At 45.7% G+C, this 18,240-nt stretch overlaps 1 protein-coding gene across 4 annotated transcripts in view; it reads right to left on the bottom strand.

Annotated features, from left to right (window-relative positions):
- The window catches only part of col27a1b (collagen, type XXVII, alpha 1b), a 653,616-nt gene that overhangs the window by 3,227 nt on the left and 632,149 nt on the right, over window positions 1-18,240 (bottom strand). For all 4 annotated transcript variants that reach the window (XM_072565909.1, XM_072565908.1, XM_072565907.1 and 1 more), the window contains 6 exons: window positions 16,643-16,678; window positions 16,441-16,467; window positions 13,945-14,010; window positions 13,633-13,801; window positions 12,395-12,504; window positions 1,019-1,237 (listed from right to left, as the gene is read on the bottom strand). In XM_072565909.1, the coding sequence (XP_072422010.1) occupies window positions 1,019-1,237; window positions 12,395-12,504; window positions 13,633-13,801; window positions 13,945-14,010; window positions 16,441-16,467; window positions 16,643-16,678 (627 nt within the window). The remainder of the gene's footprint in view (window positions 1-1,018; window positions 1,238-12,394; window positions 12,505-13,632; window positions 13,802-13,944; window positions 14,011-16,440; window positions 16,468-16,642; window positions 16,679-18,240) is intronic.

Here is an 18,240-nt window from a genome sequence, read left to right as displayed (position 1 = left end):
GTCAAGTCGGTCGTCAAAGGACCTGCACCCGCACCTCCTCCCTCACCTCTATCCAAGGCCCTAAAGGAGCCTTCCACATTCATCAAAGTTTTACCTGCACATCCACTAATATCATTTATTGTGTCCGTTGCTCCCGATGCAGTCTCCTCTACATTGGGGAGACTGGGCGCCTCCTAGCAGAGCGCTTTAGGGAATATCTCCGGGACACTCGCACCAATCAACCACACCACCCCGTGGCCCAACATTTCAACTCCCCCTCCCACTCTGCCGAGGACATGGAGGTCCTGGGCCTCCTTCACCGCCGCTCCGTCACCACCAGACACCTGGAGGAAGAACGCCTCATCTTGCGCCTCGGAACACTTCAACCCCAGGGCATCAATGTGGACTTCAACAGTTTCCTCATTTCCCCTTCCCCCACCTCACCCTAGTTCTAAACTTCCAGCTCAGTAACTGTCCCCATGACTTGTCCAGACCTGTCCTACCTGCCTATCTCCTTTTCCACCTATCCACTTCACCCTCTCCTCCCTGACCTATCACCTTCATCCCCTCCCCCACTCACCTATTGTACTCCATGCTACTTTCTCCCCACCCCCACCCTCCTCTAGCTTATCTCTCCACGCTTCAGGCTCTCTGCCTTTATTCCTGATGAAGGGCTTTTGCCTGAAAGGTCGATTTCGTTGCTCCTCGGATGCTGCCTGAACTGCTGTGATCTTCCAGCACCACTAATCCAGAATCTGGTTTCCAGCATCTGCAGTCATTGTTTTTACCTCTTTTTCTATTCATGTACCTGTCCAAATGTCTTTAAAATGTAACAACACCTAACCCCTACCACTTCCTCTGGCAGCTCATTCCACATATGCACCACCCACTGCGTGAAAAGTTTTTCCCTCAGGTCCCTATCAAATCTTGCTCTATTCACCTTAAGAATAAGCCCTGCAGGCTTATTTCCCTTAAATGCCCATTCAAACCCCAACAAAATCACTTCTAGTTCCATTCAGAAGGGCAGAGAGGCCTTTACCTGACAGTTGTCTACCACCACCTTGGGTTCCAGCTGTCCTCCGGCTTCCAGCATCAACCCGTTCCAGGACTTGAACTTGACAGCTTGTTTGAAGGGTTTTTTTGAGCTCCCATCTGTCCAGACTGGCACATTGAGACAGTGGATGGTGATGTGTTGGATTGCCTCCGAGCTGAGCAAGTGTAAGAAGTTCATCTGGACCCGTCCGACTGAAAACTCCAACTGAAAGCAAAGAGTCAGGAGAAAGCCGTCACATTTAGAGTAGGAACTGCATGAGATCAAACCCTGCCACAGCAGATGGTGCAATTTGAATTCAATAAAGAATTTGGAGTTAAAGGTCTAATGATGACCATGAAACCACTGTTAATTGTTGGAAAAACCCATCTGGTTCATTAATGTCTTTTAGGGAAGGAATTCTACTGTCCTTACCTGGCCTGGGTCTACATGGAACTCCAGCCCCACAGCAATGTGGTTGACTTTAGCTTCCCTCTGGGCAATTCGAGATTGGCAATAAATGTTGGCCTAGCCAATGATGCCAAATCCCATGACTGAATAAGGAAACCAAGCAACAGAAAGTCTTGTCCACAAACTAATAACTCCCCTCCCTTCTTGAGGAGATGACAGCCTGATGATGTGATTGCTGGGCTAGTAATCTACTGTCCCAGGTAGTGTTCTGGGGTCCGGTTCAAATCTCACCAATGGTAGACAGTGGAGCCAACCAGATCAATCTCAATGGATATCCGGATTTAAGACTTTAATGATGACCATGAAACCATTCCTGATTGTTGGGGAAAATCCACCTGGTTCATTACTGTCCTTCAGAGAAGGAATTCTGCCATCCTGACTCAGTCTGGCCTACATGTGACTCCTGACCCACAGAAATGTTGTTAACTCATATCTGCCCTCTGAGCAATAAATGCTGGCTTGGCCAATGACACCCACATCCTGTAAATGAATTTAAAAGACTTCCTCTCAAAGCCAGTCCACCATCTACAAGTCAGGAGTGTGCTGGAATACTGCTCACTTGCCTGGATGGGTGCAGCTCCAACAACACTCAAAAAGCTAGACACCATCTTAGACAAAGACTTGATTTGGCACCACATCCACTCCCTCCCCCACCGACACTCGGTAGCAGCAGTGTGTATTATCTACAAGGTACGCTGCAGAAATTCATCAAAGATCCTCCGACAGCAACTTCCAAACCTATGCCCACTTCCATCTAGAAGGACAAGGGCAGCAGATACACGGGAACACCACCCCCTGCAAGTTCACCAAGCCACTCACCGTCCTGAATTGGAAATATATCTTTGTCCCTTCACTGTCACGGGAACAAAATCCTGGAATTCCCTCCCTAAGAACATTGTGGCCAACCCACAGAACACGGACTGTAGTGATTCAAGAAGGCAGCTCACCTCCACCTTCTCAAGGGGCAGCTAGGAAGGGGCAATAAATACTGGGCCCAGCCAGTGATACCCATGTCCGATGAGTAAATAACAAAAACACTGAACATCTGAAAGAAAAACATTAAAAATGTCTTCCCCTCTGTTTTATTTCCCCTTTTTTGAATATCTTAGTGATCATCCCGTTTCACTGTTGGGAGTACAGCTGGCCATCCTTTTAGCCCTCCTTTGGTTTCATCTCCTGTTTCAAAATGTTTATGGCATAGTCAGAGTCCATTCGGCCCGTCTCTCTGCGGCTGAGATCCGAACCATCCAGTTCCATCTCATTGTTGTTAGCTCTGGGTCTCTAGGAGCCAATAACCTTGAAGAGGAGCCATAGGGTCCTGCCTTGAGTTTCCACTTGTCACCCGGTAGTATTCCCCGCCACTCTGCTCCAACAACCACCTTCTCATTCAATCTCCTGTGACTCCTGTCCTAACACAGGAGTCCCCTTTAGTTACTTTTCCACCTGGTCTCTTTAAAATCCCATTAGATAGAAATATGGTCGTAGGCCATTCAGCCCTTCGAGCCTGGTCCATCATTTATTATGACCTTGGCTGATTACCCAACATATCCCAGTTTTGATCCAAGAATGTCATGTTGCAATATTAATGCTGGGCTTTCTCTGAAGATATTGCCTGTCTATTCCCTTCAAATTCTCTTTGTCTGCCATGTAACAAGGGCGATAGCAAAACAGAACTGATCCTTGTGACAGGAACAATTCAGCATCATGCATTCTCCACTTGGACCGTACAGAGTCAGAAGTCACATGTTATAGTCCAACAGGTTTATTGGAAATCACAAGCTTTCGGAGCACTGCTCCTTCGTCACTTGACGAACTACTTCACCTGACAAAAAGGTAGCTTTCTGAAAGCTTCTGATTTCAAATAAACCTGTTGAACTATAACCTGGTGTTGTGTGACTTCCCACAGTGCTGATAGGGGCAGAGTTTTTGGGTTATGATTCAGCAACAGTGGGCATGGTGATATATTTCCAAGTCAGGATAGTGAGTAATTTAAGGAACAAAACTAGAATGGTGGGATTTGAACCCACATCCCAAGAACATTAAACCAGGTCTCTAGACTTTGGACCCAGTGACATTACCAGTACACTACCTTACATGACTAGTAATGCCTAAACTTAAACCTGAAAAGTGATCTCAAATCCTACCTTTGTGATTACATTTTGATTAATTAAATAATCTGGAATAAAAACAGTTACAAATATATATTGGTGCTGAGTAAATTACTGTCTTGTCACAAATGTTTGTCAGGATCACAAATGTCCTTTCGGGAAGGAAACTTGTTGTTTTTACCAGATCTGACCTACATGTGACTCCAAACCCACAGCAGTGTGGTTGTTTTCACTGACCTCGGAAACGTCATGCGAGACACTCAGTTGTGGTCTAAGATGGTAACTGATTGCAATATATTGCAACAAATACTGAAAGGGTTGCTTCAACTGTCCAGAACTATTGTTGACCCAGTAGGGTAGGTCTCTAAAGGATACACAGACCCACAGTTAAGCAATAGTTCCAATAACTACTGCATAACTTTTCCGAAGTGTTTGCTGCTGTAACCAAGGTTACAACTGGGTTGTAGTACTGATGCACAGTGTTTGATCTGTAACTACAGAGGAAATCCATACAGTATTAAGGTTAAAGTTACATTTATCATACTTTAAAACAGCATAATTAAACCTAGGAATTGGCTATTTGACCCATCTGAGTTGTGCTAGCTCGTGGAAAGAATATTTCTTGGAAAGAGGGTGGTGTGTGTATGGAATGAGCTGCCAGAGGAAGTAGTGGAACCTGGTACAAATACAACATTTAAAAAGCATCTGGATGGTCGTATAAATAGGAAGGGTTTGGAGGGATATGGGCCAAGTGCTGGTAAAGGGGACTAGATTAGTTTGTGATATCTGGTCGGCATGGACAAGTTGTACTTCTGTGCTGTACATCTCTCAGACTCATGTGATATGCAGAGGTTTAGAATCCCAGAGCTAAACCTGGAGCAGCAGAAGGCATGGCCATTTGTAGGAGAGGGCAGAATTGGAATGCTCGGGAGACCAGGTTTGGAGGGTTATAGGACTGGAGGAGATGAAGGGTGAAGCGATGATGGAATCTGAAAACAAGGCTAACTTTACAGTCAAGGAGCTACCCAATCTGGAGCAAGTGTAGGTCAGTGACACTGAGAGTGGGCATGGGTGGGGGTGGAGTAGGGGGAATGGGAGTTGCTCTGAGTCAGGGTAGGAATAGAATGTCGGAAAGTAGCCAGAAGTGGGTTAAAATGGTTGAATATGGTGGTGGTGTGATATTAGACAAGGGAATCCGCAGTCAGGGCAGGGGGCTGGATGACAGGCAGACTCTGGTGATGTTATGGAGTTGGAAATGGGAAGTTTTAGGCTTCGTGTGAACATTAGGTTGGAGGCAGCATTAAGCAGAGGAATGGAATTCGGAGCTTGAGGCAGAGACTGAAGACGAAATCTTCCCAATATTGATTGCGTGAAATATAGAAACTCAGAGCAGAAGCAGGCCATTCTGCACTGCCAGTCTGCCCCGGCATTCAAAATGATCATGGCTGATCTTCCCCTCATACAGGACTGGGTGTTGGACAAGTAGTGAAGGCAATTTCTGAAGAATGATAGGGTCAACGGAGATGGATGGGAGGGATAGCTGGGTGCTGAGCGCGTATACATGAAAACAGCTGGTGTGTCTTTGGATAATGATGTCCAGGGGCAGGGATGGGAGACAGGAGGTAGCCAGGGATAAATCCTTTAAGGATACCAGAGGCAGAAGGAAAAGATACAGTCACCATGGTTTTATTGGACCCTAGGGCTGCTCTCTCATTAGAGAGACACGACTGGTGATGGTTTAACCCAAGAGTTACTGCACCTCAGGTGAGGGAGATGTTGAGGAGGAGCAACCTTCATGGTAACCTCAGCTGACGTGGGAATTGAACCTGTGCTGTTAGCATCACTCTGCATCGCAAACCAGTCGTCCAACCAGGAAAAGGAATGGGAGACATTGCAATGATCCTCTGATTGAGGGTGGGTCAGGAGTGGCCTAGTGGTAATTTCATTGGACTATAAACCCAGTCAATGTTCTAGGGTTGTATATTCAAATCTCACTATGATGACATTAGAATTCAAGAGACACCAGGCCCACAGCAAGGGGATTGACTTTTAACAGCCCTCTGTGCAATGACACCCTCACCTGTGAACACGTAATTTAAAAAATAGCATATGCCCTAAAGCCTTCAGAGCTATACAATAAAACCAGGGCTAATGTGACAGCTCTAACATTCGTTGTGCATAACTGCGTAGCACAGGGTGAGTTTGGATTTAATGTGTTAGTTACAGCATTGATTTGTCAGAATTTACATAGTTACAGGTTGAGTCCTGGTTTAAATTGTTGTATTTATGCCACTCCTAACTATATAAAGTAATACATTTGTTTCAAGATTCTACAGAACTATTTGCCAACAGGGACAAGGTTAAAGCATCGTCACAATATTTATTGGGTAACTATATGCAGTTGTTGTTTATTCAACAACATGAAAGGGTTATTTAAACCTTTACTGTTCAGAATGCAGAACCAAGAGGCTTCTGTTTCAGTCCTCTGAATCATTTCCGTAACTTATACCCCAGCTTCACTCTCCCACCCTGGGGGCTCTCCTTTGATACCCTTCCCCCTTCCCAGAATCTACTCGCCTCAGACTTAAAAATCCCAGTCGCCTCCATCACCCCTCTCTCTTTTTCAGACGAGCTGTTAGACGGGCCACGAGTGGATGTGAGAGATCCCAAGACCACTATTTTGCAGAAGAACAGGGGTGTCTTTCTTGATGTTTGAACAATATCAGTCCCTCAATAAATGACACAAAATCAGGTTCCCCGGGCATTGTCACGTTGCTGTTTGTGGGAGCTTGCTGTGAACAAACTTGCTGCCATGGTGACGGGCGTCGAACTGATTTCATTGGATGCGAAGTGCTTTAAGACCTCTGGTTGTGCTGAAAGGTGCTACACAAATGCAGCCTTTCTTTCTGGGATCACTCTTTGCAGGTTTCCACTGGCTTCCAAGAGCTTGCTGATTTTAGCCTGGCTCCACTTTGAAAATTATTCCCCTTGCTTTCCGGACTCACCAATCCAAGGCAATGGTTTCCCTCCACTCTGCCCCTTAGCCATTTGAAATCAGGTCACATCCTCAATACTTTAAACTCGTAGAAATGAAAATACAATTAGTGTACCTCAACCTCACAACTTAAGCCAAGAACAACTTGTGGCACAGTTGGTGATACCTCTGCATCTGATCCAGAAACTCAGCGGCCAAGACCACTTTAGGACCCAGGTGAACGGGTCAATTATCACTCTTTACACCCTCCTAGTACACAGACCAACAGCAGCCAGTAAGGTCCAGAGAGTTCTCGGGCTAACCATGTGGTATTAAGAAAATCGGAGTCTCTCCCATCACTACCCACAACTGCATTCTCCAACATGCATGGATCATGGATATAACCATAGCAACTTGATCTCTGCAAGGGGCTCGTCACTTGGAAAGTGTTTGATAAGGCACCACATGTTAGGCCACTTAATAAGAGCCCATAATGTTAGGGGTCGCATATTAGCATGAATAGAGGATTGGCTAACTAGTGGAAGCCATGATGTGGTGGTGCCGGGACTGGATGGGGTGGACAAGGTCAAAGGTCACACGATACCAGGTTATAGTCTAACAGGTTTATTTAAAATCACAAGCTTTCAGAGCGACACTCTTTCATCTGACACTGAACTAGCCCCTGCATGTCACCTGATGAAGGGACAGCGCTCCAAAAGCCTGTGATTTCAAATAGACCTGTTGGACTATTACCTGGTGTTGTGTTACTTCTGACTTTTAACTAATGGAAGGCAGAGTATTCGGATAAGGGGGGCATTTTCAGGATTGCAACCTGTAATTAGCGGAGTGCCCCAGGAATCAGTGCTGGGGCCACAGTTATTGACAACATATACTTATGAAGGGCTTATGCCCAAAACATCGACTCTCCTGCCCTTTGGATGCTGCCTGGCCTGCTGTGCTTTTCCAGCACCATACCTTTCAACTCTGACTCTCCAGCATCAGCAGTTCTCACTTTCCCCTAATATATATTAATGACGTGGATGAGGAAAGTGAATATCCTACAGCCAAGTTTGTAGATGACACAAAAATAAGTGGGAAGGAGAAAAACAGAAATTGCCAGTGAGTTAACATTTCAAGTCTTGTGACTCTTCATCAAAACTCTGCTCTGTTCCCTCAGACACTGCCACATCTGCAGAGTTTCCCCACAAATTTTTGTTTTTGTTTCAGATCTCCAGCATCTGCAGTTTTTAGTTTTGTTTTAGTGAATCTGTGGAATTCTTTACCACAAAGGATTGTCTAGGCTGGGTCATTAAGTATGTTCAAGGCTGGGCTAGGCAGGTTTTTAATCAGAAAGGGAATCAAGAGTTTTGGGGAAAAGGCAGAAAAGTGGAGTTGAGGATTATCAGATCAGTCAAGATCTTATTGAATGGCAATGTAGACTTGATAGGCTGAATGTCTACTTATGCTGCTATCGTACAGATGACCAGTGTGCATAAAGCTTCAAGATGACTACTGACCAGGGGCTTCTACATTCAGGCTGGAGTATCACAGACGCACTGGATCGGATTGATAACTGAGTCTGCACCTTTTAATAGGAGTTTCAACCATCTGGGTGCAAGTGAGAGTCTGTCATATAAACTGAAAGAACTGCGGATGCTGGAAATCAGAAACAAAAACAGAAATTGCTGAGAAAGCTCAGCAAGTCTGGCAGCAGCTGCAGAGAGAAATCAGAGTTATAATTTCGGGTCTGGTGACCCTTAGAACAGATGGTAGTTAGGGAGAAATTGTTTTTTGATGCAGAAGATAGGGTGGTGGAGGGAGGGGGGTAAGGAGTATTCGATAGGTGTGGATAGAGCCTGGAGGGAGAGAACATTATTATCCACTCCTTCATTTGTCCACTTAGCTGCACTTTAGATAGCAAAAACATAAATGGCTGGAATAGTTCAACAGATCTGGCAGCATCTGTGGAGAGAGAAGGCAGAGTTAACGTTTCGGATCTAGTGACCCTTCCTCAGAACTGATGGTAGCTGGGAAAAGGTTGTTTTTCATACAGAAGATAGGGTGCGGTACTAAGGAGCAAACATTAGGTGAGGATAGAGCCCAAAGAGAGTGGAGAATTGGACAGACAAAGGAGCAGGCAACAATGTCCTTCTCTCTCTCCGGGCTCTATCCACACTTATTGTTTACTCCTTACCCCCTCCACCCCACGTCCGGCATTTAAGGATTTTAGGTTAACATTGTTAAAACCAACAACTTGATGGGAGTACTGTATTTTAGAGAAAGTTGACAACAATGCAGTATTGCTTGATGGCGCTATTTGGTCTCAGCACTGCCACCTGGAGTTCCTGACCAGTACTGCCACTTCAAACAGCAACCTTCAGATTCCAAAACACGTTATTGGTTTCACATTCTGAAACTGTGAAAATACAAAACAGCACAGACTCTGCTGTTGGTAGTATCAAACAATGAGTCACTGGCCTTGCTGAAAACGTTGCTGAACATGTTGTAAAGCCTTGTCCTCTCATGTTCATCAGGACCAGTGCAGGAATACCCAATTCCAGACCGCTCTACAATTCAAGGACTTTACTGATGAAGAGTCGATGTTTCGGCTTTTGTCCAAAACATCGACTCTCCTGCTCCTTGGATGCTGCCTGACCTGCTGTATTTTTCCAGTGCCACACTTTTTGACTCTGATCTCCAGCATCTGCAGTCCTTACTTTCTCCTGATTGAACGAGGACCCTTTTCTTTACCTTTCTGCAATGTTTTGAAATGTTGGTATTCTTGCTTTTTGTCCTGACGAGTGGAAGGGAAGGATTTCCAGCACCATTGCAGTTTGAGGTCTTAGAACCCTAATCCTAAAGCTGTACAAGTTCTGTCTCTTCCAGGACTTAGAGCTGTAAAGAGTAACGGTTAATAAAATACATGGAACACTCTTAGGGAGGCCACTCTGCCCATCCATTCCATTCAATCATTCAATGAGATAATTGCTGATATGACTTAATGTCAAATGGAATCTCATATCCTGTAATACCTTTGTAATACCACATATCCTCACTTCCTCTAATACCTCATATCCTGTATACCTCTGCCTAACACATATCTATCAGTCTCAGATTCAACATCAATGGCCATCTGGGCAAGAGAGTTCCAGATTTCTATCACCCTCTGTGTGATGCAATAGTTCTTTATTTCATTCCTGAAAGAGTTGGCTCTAAATATTTGCCTCTTGCAGCTCGTATGAGACTCTAACCAGCAGAAATCATTTCTCTCTGTCACCCTATTTACATCTCCCATATTTTGAAAATTTCAATCAAATCACCTTTTAATTCTCAGGAATATGGAGCTAGCATTGGGTTGTGGAGGTGCAGTGAGTAGTGTCCCTACCTCTGGACTAGAAGCCCTGGGTTTAGGGTCCCACCTGCTCCAGAGGGGTTTCATAACATTTTGGAACAGCTTGATTAGAAAATATTGACAATGCTAGTTTTGTGGAATCTATCCTAACCCCTGGAATCTGGGTACTATTCTGGTGAATCTATACTGCTTTCTCTCCAAGTCTAATACTTTTTCCTGAAGGTGCAGTGCCTGGATCTGCTCAGAATGACTCAGTAGGTCAGGGCAGTCTCTGTGAAGAGAGAAACTGAGTTAATGCTTCAGTTCAATTCGCTCCAATGGAAGGGCACGGACCTGAACTGTTTATTCTGTCTCCTTCTGCCATGTGGGACCGAAGGGTCTGTTTCCATTCTGTACATCTCTATGACTGTATGTGTGCACTTTCATCTGCACTGCTTTTCCAGGTTTTGCTTCCAATCTCTAGTATTGCACTTTGGCAATGACCCTCCTGCACCTGGACACACAAACTCATCAACTCAGCTTCCATCAAAACTAAGGTTCGAAATCATGGAATGAGTGGATTGTCTTGGGAGGAAAGGCAGGACAATCTAGAACCATATCCTCTGGCGTTTAGAACATTCAGAGATGATAAGGAAATATAGGAGACAGGAGGAGGAGGAGGATTCTATTCAGCCCCTCGTGACTACTCCATCTCATTGAGCTCAGTACTCTAATCCAGCCCTCCCCCACTATATCCCCTGATCTCTTCAGCCACAAGAGCTGTATGTATGCCGTTCTTGACAAAACACAACTATTTAGCCTCTCCGCTTTCTGTGGTAGAGACTTTCAGAGGTTCCCTACTCTCTGGGTAAACACATTTCTCCTCATCACAGTGCTGAAATGTTTACTCCATATGCTTTCAACTGTAACCCCTGGTTTGTACCGCCCCCCCCACCATAAGGAACATTCTTCCTGCTTCTAACCTGCTTGATTTTGTTTTCTAGGTTTCTATGAGATTCCTTAATTGAAACATATAAGATCCTGAGGAAATCTGACCAGATGGATGTGGAGATGATATTTCTCCCTGTGACAGAATCTAGAGAGGGTCAGAGTTTAAAATTAAGGGGTTGCCCATTTAAAACAGAGATGAAAAAAAATTCTCTCAGAGGGTTGTGAATGTTTGGAATTTCCTTCCTCAAAAGGCCATGGATGCAGAGTCTTTAAATATTTATAATGCAGAGGTAGACAGATTCCGAGAAAGGATCACTTGACCCTGATTCGTTAACTCTGACTTCTCTCCACAGATGCTGCCAGACCTGCCGAGCTTTTCCAGCAAATTCTGTTTTTGTTTCTGATTTACAGCATCTGCAATCCTTTTGGTTTTAGTGTAGATAGATTCCTGATAACCGAGGGGGATGGGAGATTATCGGGGGATGTGCAGGAATGTAGATTATGAGGTTAAAATCAGATCTTATTGAATGGGAAAGCAGGCTGCAAGGGCCGAGTGGCCTCCTCTGTTCCTTGTTTTGTGCATATTGTGTCCTTTTGTCTTTCTGCATCTGGATAATTGACTCTATCCAGGAAAAGGTGTAGATTTAATCTGTTACCAGCTCCCACCAGCTTCTCTTAGCCAGGCATTCAGAATAAACAGACAGGCAGGAGGCTGGAAAACCACAGCCAGGCAGCATCAGGAGGTGGAGAAGTCAATGCTTCAGGCGTAACCCTTCTTCAAGGCAAGGGGAGGAGCTGCAGATAAAGGGGGTGGCGGGAGTGAGGGTGGTGAGGTGGGATAGGTGAAGACAGGTAGAGGGTACGATTTGGATGGTCGATGGGAGGGAGGAGTCCAGTTGGTGGCATGGAGGAGTGAAAGGGAGGGGTAGGGGGCTGGGAAGGGAATCAGGGGATGGGAAGAGATGGGGAGGGGCTGGGAAGGGAGTCGCAGGATGGAGGGAGGGGGAAGGGCTGGGAAGGGATTTGGGGGGGTGGAAAGGGAGGGGGCGGAGCTGGGAAGGGAGATGGAGGGGCTGGGAAGGGAGTCAGGGGATAGGAAGGGAGAGCGAGCGGCTGGGAAGGGAGTCAGGGATGGGAAGGGACGGGAGGAGCTGGGGAGGGAGAGGGAGGGGCTGGGAAAGGAGTCAGGGGATGGGAAGAGAGTTGGAGGATGGGAAAAGAGGGGGAGGGGTTGGGAAGGGAATCGAGGGATGGGAAGGTAAGTTATTTGCAATTGGAGAACTCAATGTTGAGTCCTCCGGGTGTAGTCTGCCGAGGTGGAAGATGAGGCGTTGTTCCTCCAATTTGTGGTGTGGTTCGTTATGGCAATGGAGGAGGCCAAGGATGGTCACGCTAGAAAGGGAGTGGGAAGGGGAATTGAAATAGGCGGTGACCGGGAGGTCTGATCAGCCCCTGCTGATTAAATATACAGGGTTTAGCTAAGGAACAAAACTGTGTAGATCGTTAAGGCATTAAAAATAAAGTTAGAAAAACCAAAACTGTAGCACTACCTTGGAGACAGTGATGGGTTTGAGACAGGTCTGCCCACCGTTTGTGAAGTTACAAATCACTTCGACTGTATCCGAGGTGCAGCCAAGGTTAGGATCAATCCAGTAAGTGCCTGAAGAACAAATACAATAGAAAGGCTAGATTGTGACTCTTTGGAGCAATGGGGAGACTGAGAGGAGACTGCACCCTTCACATCATCGAGACAATGGGATCTGAGTTGGGAGTTAACTTGTGCTGCCTAAAATCACCTGCAATAGATTATGGGCAGGACCGCACTGCAAATATACCAGACAGTTGTTCAGTCAGGGAGACTGGGTACTACCATCCAATCAGCCTAAGAGACTGACCCTTGGTCAGTGAGAGAGAGTAGACACACCAGACCAGTCAGTGTGCAAGCCTGGACGCTATTGTCCAGTCAGTCCAAGGTGGTAGACTTATATACCCATCGGTCTGAGAGAATGGTCACTATTGTCTGGACAGTCTGTGAGGGTTGACATTGTGGACTGGTCAGCCTGAGCAAATGGACATTATTGTTCAGTCAGTCCAAGAGAGTTGATGTTACCGTCAGTCTGATAGAACGGACATTGTAGACCAGTCAGTCTGAGAATAGACACTATAGAACAGTCAGTCCGAGAGGGTGGACATTATAGACCGGTCAGTGTGTGGGAATGGACTCTACAGACCAGTCAGTCTGATAGAATGGACACTATAGACAGGTCAGTCCAAGTGGTTGGACATTATAGACCGGTCAGTCCGATAGGGTGGACATTATAGACCGGTCAGTCCGAGAGGGTGGACATTATAGACCGGTCAGTCTGAGAGGGAAGACTTTATAGACTGGTCAGTCCGAGAGGGTGGACATTATAGACTGGTCAGTCTGAGAGAATGGACACCATAGAGAGATTGGATGCTGGGCTTATTCGGGATTGGGAGAGGGAATCGAAAACACTGTGACAAAGTAACAGAAAGCAGGTCCTGTCCCTGTGTTAGAACTGTCCCTCTGCTCCGCATTCGGGCCACAGCTTGACTACAGGATGTGAATGGAAATCTCTGGGCTCTCCAAACTTTGCACTGTCTCTGAGTTATTCAAGCAACCAGAGATCTAGCTGTGTTTCTCCAGCACTTTCTGTGGTTGCATCAGATTTGAAGCATCCACGGTATTTTGTTTCTATTCCATTAGCGCTGGGGCATGAAGTCACTGTATTTGTGGAAGGAGCTTAGTTCCTAGCCACTGACTCACCGTCGTTCATTCGCTGCTCACAGTTCATGAGGTCATGGCAGACACGAGCTGGATTGTCTTTGGTTCCCAGTGGATTCTTAATGCTGTGGATCAGATTACTGAGGTAGTGTAGGGTCTTAAAGATCTCTGCTCCCTGGTCAAGCAAAGGTACGTCTGAATTCTGATAGTTCTGCATGAGAAAACAGGGGTAACTTCTAACTATTACTGGCAAAGATTACTTCAGTGGTTTGTTTTATGATGGGCTATGCTACAGGAATTCTCAAACATACAGGATCTGACTGATCAGGGTTGGGTGAGGAGCGTTGCAGTTACCTCAGTCCTGAGTGCAGTTTTCGATTCGATCAATGCTTGCAGAGCTGCACCTAGCTCCTCGTGTTTCTGAAGACAATAAACGACAGAAAATAAGAACAGAGCATGCTTCAGCCTCAGACCGGGGTGGGTGGGGGGAACACCCACGAGAGGGGCTAGCCCAGTGGTGATGGGCCAAACAGCTAATGTTCCACACTCCGTGAAGTGCCAAGGCTATTTTCGTGGTGGCCTTCCCTGCTGGAGCATCGTCCCCTAGCTGAGCAGTCGGGAAGCTGGCAGGGAGGGCTCACAGTCTAAGGAGAAGTGTACAGGGAGGACATTCTTACAGTGGAGGGGTTCGGACAAGATTTACCAGAATATTGCTGGGACTGGAGGGTTTGAGCTCTAGGGATAGCCTAGATAGGCTGGGACTTTTCTCACTGGAGTGTAGGAGGTTAAGGGATGACCTTATAGAGGTTTATAAAATCATGAGGGGCATGGATAGAGTAAATAGATAAGGTCTTTTCCTTAGGGTGTGGGAGTCCGAAACTGGAGGGCATAGGTTTATGGTGAGAGGGGCAAGATTTAAAAGGGACCTATGGGGCAACACTTTCACACAGAGGGTGTTGCGTGTATGAAATGAACTGCCAGAGGAAGTGGTGGAGACTGGTATAATTACAACATTTAAAAGATCTTTAGACAGGTTTAGAGGGATACAGACCAAACGCAAAGTGGGACTAGTTTAGTTTGGGAAACTTGGTCAGTATGGACGAGTTGGGCTCAAGGGCCTTTTTCCATGCTATTTTGACTCTATGACTCCCCTTGATTCATACAATATGCAAAAACATTGCAAATATTTCTCATGAGAAACACGAAGGAGCCAAAGGATGGTATGGATTGGAGAGGATGGGACTGTTCTCCTTCGAGAAAAGGTTGAGAGGGGATTTGATCAAGATGTTCATAAACATGGGGAGGTCTGGGTGGACTAGAGTTGGAGAAACTGATCCGACTGGTGGAGAAACCAGAAGATGAAGCCGGATTTAAGGCGTTTTAGTCACAGGAGCTAGACAAGCAGAAGCTTTTTCACTGAGTGAGTGAAATGCATCGCCTGAGAATGTGATGGAGGCTGATTCATTCAAAAGGGAATCGGACAATTATCTGAAACGGAAGATTATGAAAGGTTACAGGGAGAAAGTTAAAAGTCACACAACACCAGGTTGTAGTCCAACAGGTTTTATTTGGAAATACTGTACTAGCTTTCTTTTGTCAGGTAGATACCTGATGAAGGAGCCGCACTCCAAAAGCTAGTACTTCCAAATAAACCGGCTGGACTATAACCTGGCGGTGTGCGATTTTTAACTTTGTCCACCCCAGTCCAATGCCAGCATCTCCACATCATTACAGAGAGAAGGCAGGGGAGTTGGCACTCTGGAAATTGTTCCTTCAGCTTGCACAGACACTAGGGGCAGAATGGCCTCCTTCTGTGAACCATTCAATGATTCGGTAGCAGATTGAGAGCCATGTGGCTGCCCAAAGGAAACATTGAAAATAGGAGCAGGAGTAGGCTATTCACCCCTGCGAGCCTGCTCTCCCATTCAATATGATCGTGGCTGACCATCCAACTCAGGCCCCCATTCCTGCTTTCTATCCTTTGATCACTTTAGGCTTAAGATCTAACTCGGTCTTGGAAGTATTCAATGTTTCAGCCTCAGCTGCTTCCTGTGGCTTGTATCCACATGAGCACAGTAGGATAAGAGACCACTAGATTGATGGATTTAAGATTCTCACAGATCCTGACAGGGTGGATTTGAAAACGATTTTTCCTCTATGGGAATATCTAGAACTATTTATGAAGCATTTAGTTGAGCCCTTCAAACATCACAGCATACGAGGCCATGGGGTAAGTGCTGGTGACTGGCGTTACAGTATGGTAGATACTTAATGACTAGCAAGGATATGATGGGCAGAAAAGTGTCTTTGCGTGCTGTTAAAATCTCCATAACTCTAGAATTGGGGGTCACTGTTTTCCACTGGCTGACCACCCTCTGGATGAAGACATTTGTAACAACTCACCATCCTGTGCAAGGTGTTGCTGCAACAATCCCCATCACCAAAGAGCCGTTAGACGTAGCCCACTGTGTCTGCTCCACCCTTCATTGAGATCATGGCTGATCTGATCATCCTCAACTCCACTTTCCCCTTAATCCTTCATTCCCTTTCCCAATTAAAAATCCATCTCAGCCTTGAACAACCCAGTCCTCTGCAGGAAGGAATTCCACAGGTTCACTCCCCTCCGAGAGAAGAAATTCCTTCTTGTCTCCGTCTTAAATGTGTGACCCCTTATTCAGAGATTCTCTGGTCCTAGACTCTCCCACGATGGGAAACAATCCCTCTGCACCTCCCCGGTCAAGTCCCCCAAGCCTTTATTTCACTAACATACTGCCAGTGTGTGCCTGTGAACAGAATACAGAGTGCATGGGTCATATAACTATCTGTAAACTTTTAAAGGAAAGTACTTACGAATGTGGCTTGAATTCCGGGAGGGCCCTGTTGAAAAGATCAGAGGTGAGCTTACCAACCAGCGAATGTTGGAGATTTTTTAAAGAATGGATCATTAGGACTTCTGAGTACAAAACTGACCACAAAGGGTTTTAAAACATGAACTGATATTGTTGCAGTGAAAATGGATTTTTCAAGATAAAGTGAATATGTATGAACTCACCGGTGGTCCTGGGAGTCCTCGTGGGCCGACAGGACCCTGAAGAGAAATTAATCGTGGAATCGTCAAACGTTACAGAACAGGCCCTTCGGCCCATCAAGTCTGCATCATCAGAGAGACACTAAATCCATATTAGACCCACTTTCCAGCACTGAGAGCTTATAGCCCTGAATGTTATGACATTTCAAGCCCTCATCTAAGTATATGTTAAAGGATGTAAGGATTCCCGCCTCATTTACCCACCCAAATTATACAGTATCCCATCATTTTACATAAGATGATAAATGGGAGCAGGAGTATGCTATATGGCCCCTGGAGCCCGCTCCACCATTCAGTAAGATCATGGCTGACCTTTTTGTGGACTCCCGCTCACCATAACCCTTAATTTCCTGTTCGGACATTCGATTCCAGCCTCAGGTGACTGTCTGTGTGGAGTTTGCACATTCTCCCTGTGTCTGTGCAGGTTTCCTCTGGGTGCTCTGGTTTTCTCCCACAGTCCAAAAATGTGCAGGTTAGGTGGACTGGCCATGGGAAATGCAAAGTGACAGGGATAGGGTAGGGGGGGGTGGAGTATGAGTGGGATGCTCAGCAAGCTGGGGTGGACCTGTTGGGCCAAACAACCTGTTTTCACACTGTGGGGATTCTGTGATTCAGTGAGGAAGCCTCAACTGCTTCACTGAGTGGGGAATTCCATAGATTCACAGCTCTTTGGGTGAAGAAGTTTCTCCTCATCTCAGTCCTAAATCTGCTTCCCTTTATTTTGAGGCGATGCCCCCTTGTTCTAGTTTCATCCGCCAGTGGAATCAACCTCCCTGCTTCTTTCTTATCTATTCCTTTCATAATTTTATATGTTTCTGTAAGATCCCTCCACCTCCCCTCCACCATTTCTCCTAAATTCCAATGAGTACATTTTCCAGTACAAAGCCCAAGTAAAGACAATTTGACTATAAATATGAATACAGAAATAGCTGGAGAAACTCAGCAGATCTAGAAGAGAGAGAAACAAAGTTAATGAGTTTTGAGAGGATTTGTAGTTCAGGTTGAGGTTTTGGATGTAGGTTTGCTTGCTGAGCTGGAAGGTTCATTTCCAGACATTTTATTACCACACTAGGTAACATCTTCAGTGGGCCTCAGGCAAAGCAACGCTGAAAATTCCTGCTTTCTATTTATATGTTTGGGTTTCTTTGGGTTGATGATGTCATTTCCCGTGGTGAAGTCACTTCCTGTTCATTTTCTCAGGGGGGTGGGGGGTGGGTGGTGTTAGATATGGTCTAACTCGATGTGTTTGTTGATAGAGTTCAGATTGGAATGCCATGCTTTGAGGAGTTCTCGTGCGTGTCTTTGTTTGGCTTGTCCTAGGATGGATGTGTTGTCCCAGTCGAAGTGGTGTCCTTCCTCATCCGTATGTAGGATACTAGTGAGAGAGGGTCATGTCTTTTTGTTGCTAGTTGGTGTTCATGTACCCTGGTGGCTAGTTTTCAGCCTGTTTGTCCAATGTAGTATTTGTTACAGTCCTTGCATGGTATTTTGTGAATGACATTAGTATTGCTCGTAGTCCGTACAGGGTCTTTCAAGTTCATTAGCTGCTGTTTTAGTGTGTT

Source organism: Chiloscyllium punctatum, chromosome 49 (genome assembly GCF_047496795.1).
Source record: "Chiloscyllium punctatum isolate Juve2018m chromosome 49, sChiPun1.3, whole genome shotgun sequence".
In the NCBI taxonomy this organism is placed as follows: domain Eukaryota; kingdom Metazoa; phylum Chordata; class Chondrichthyes; order Orectolobiformes; family Hemiscylliidae; genus Chiloscyllium; species Chiloscyllium punctatum.
This window is presented reverse-complemented; position numbering and strand designations above follow the sequence as displayed.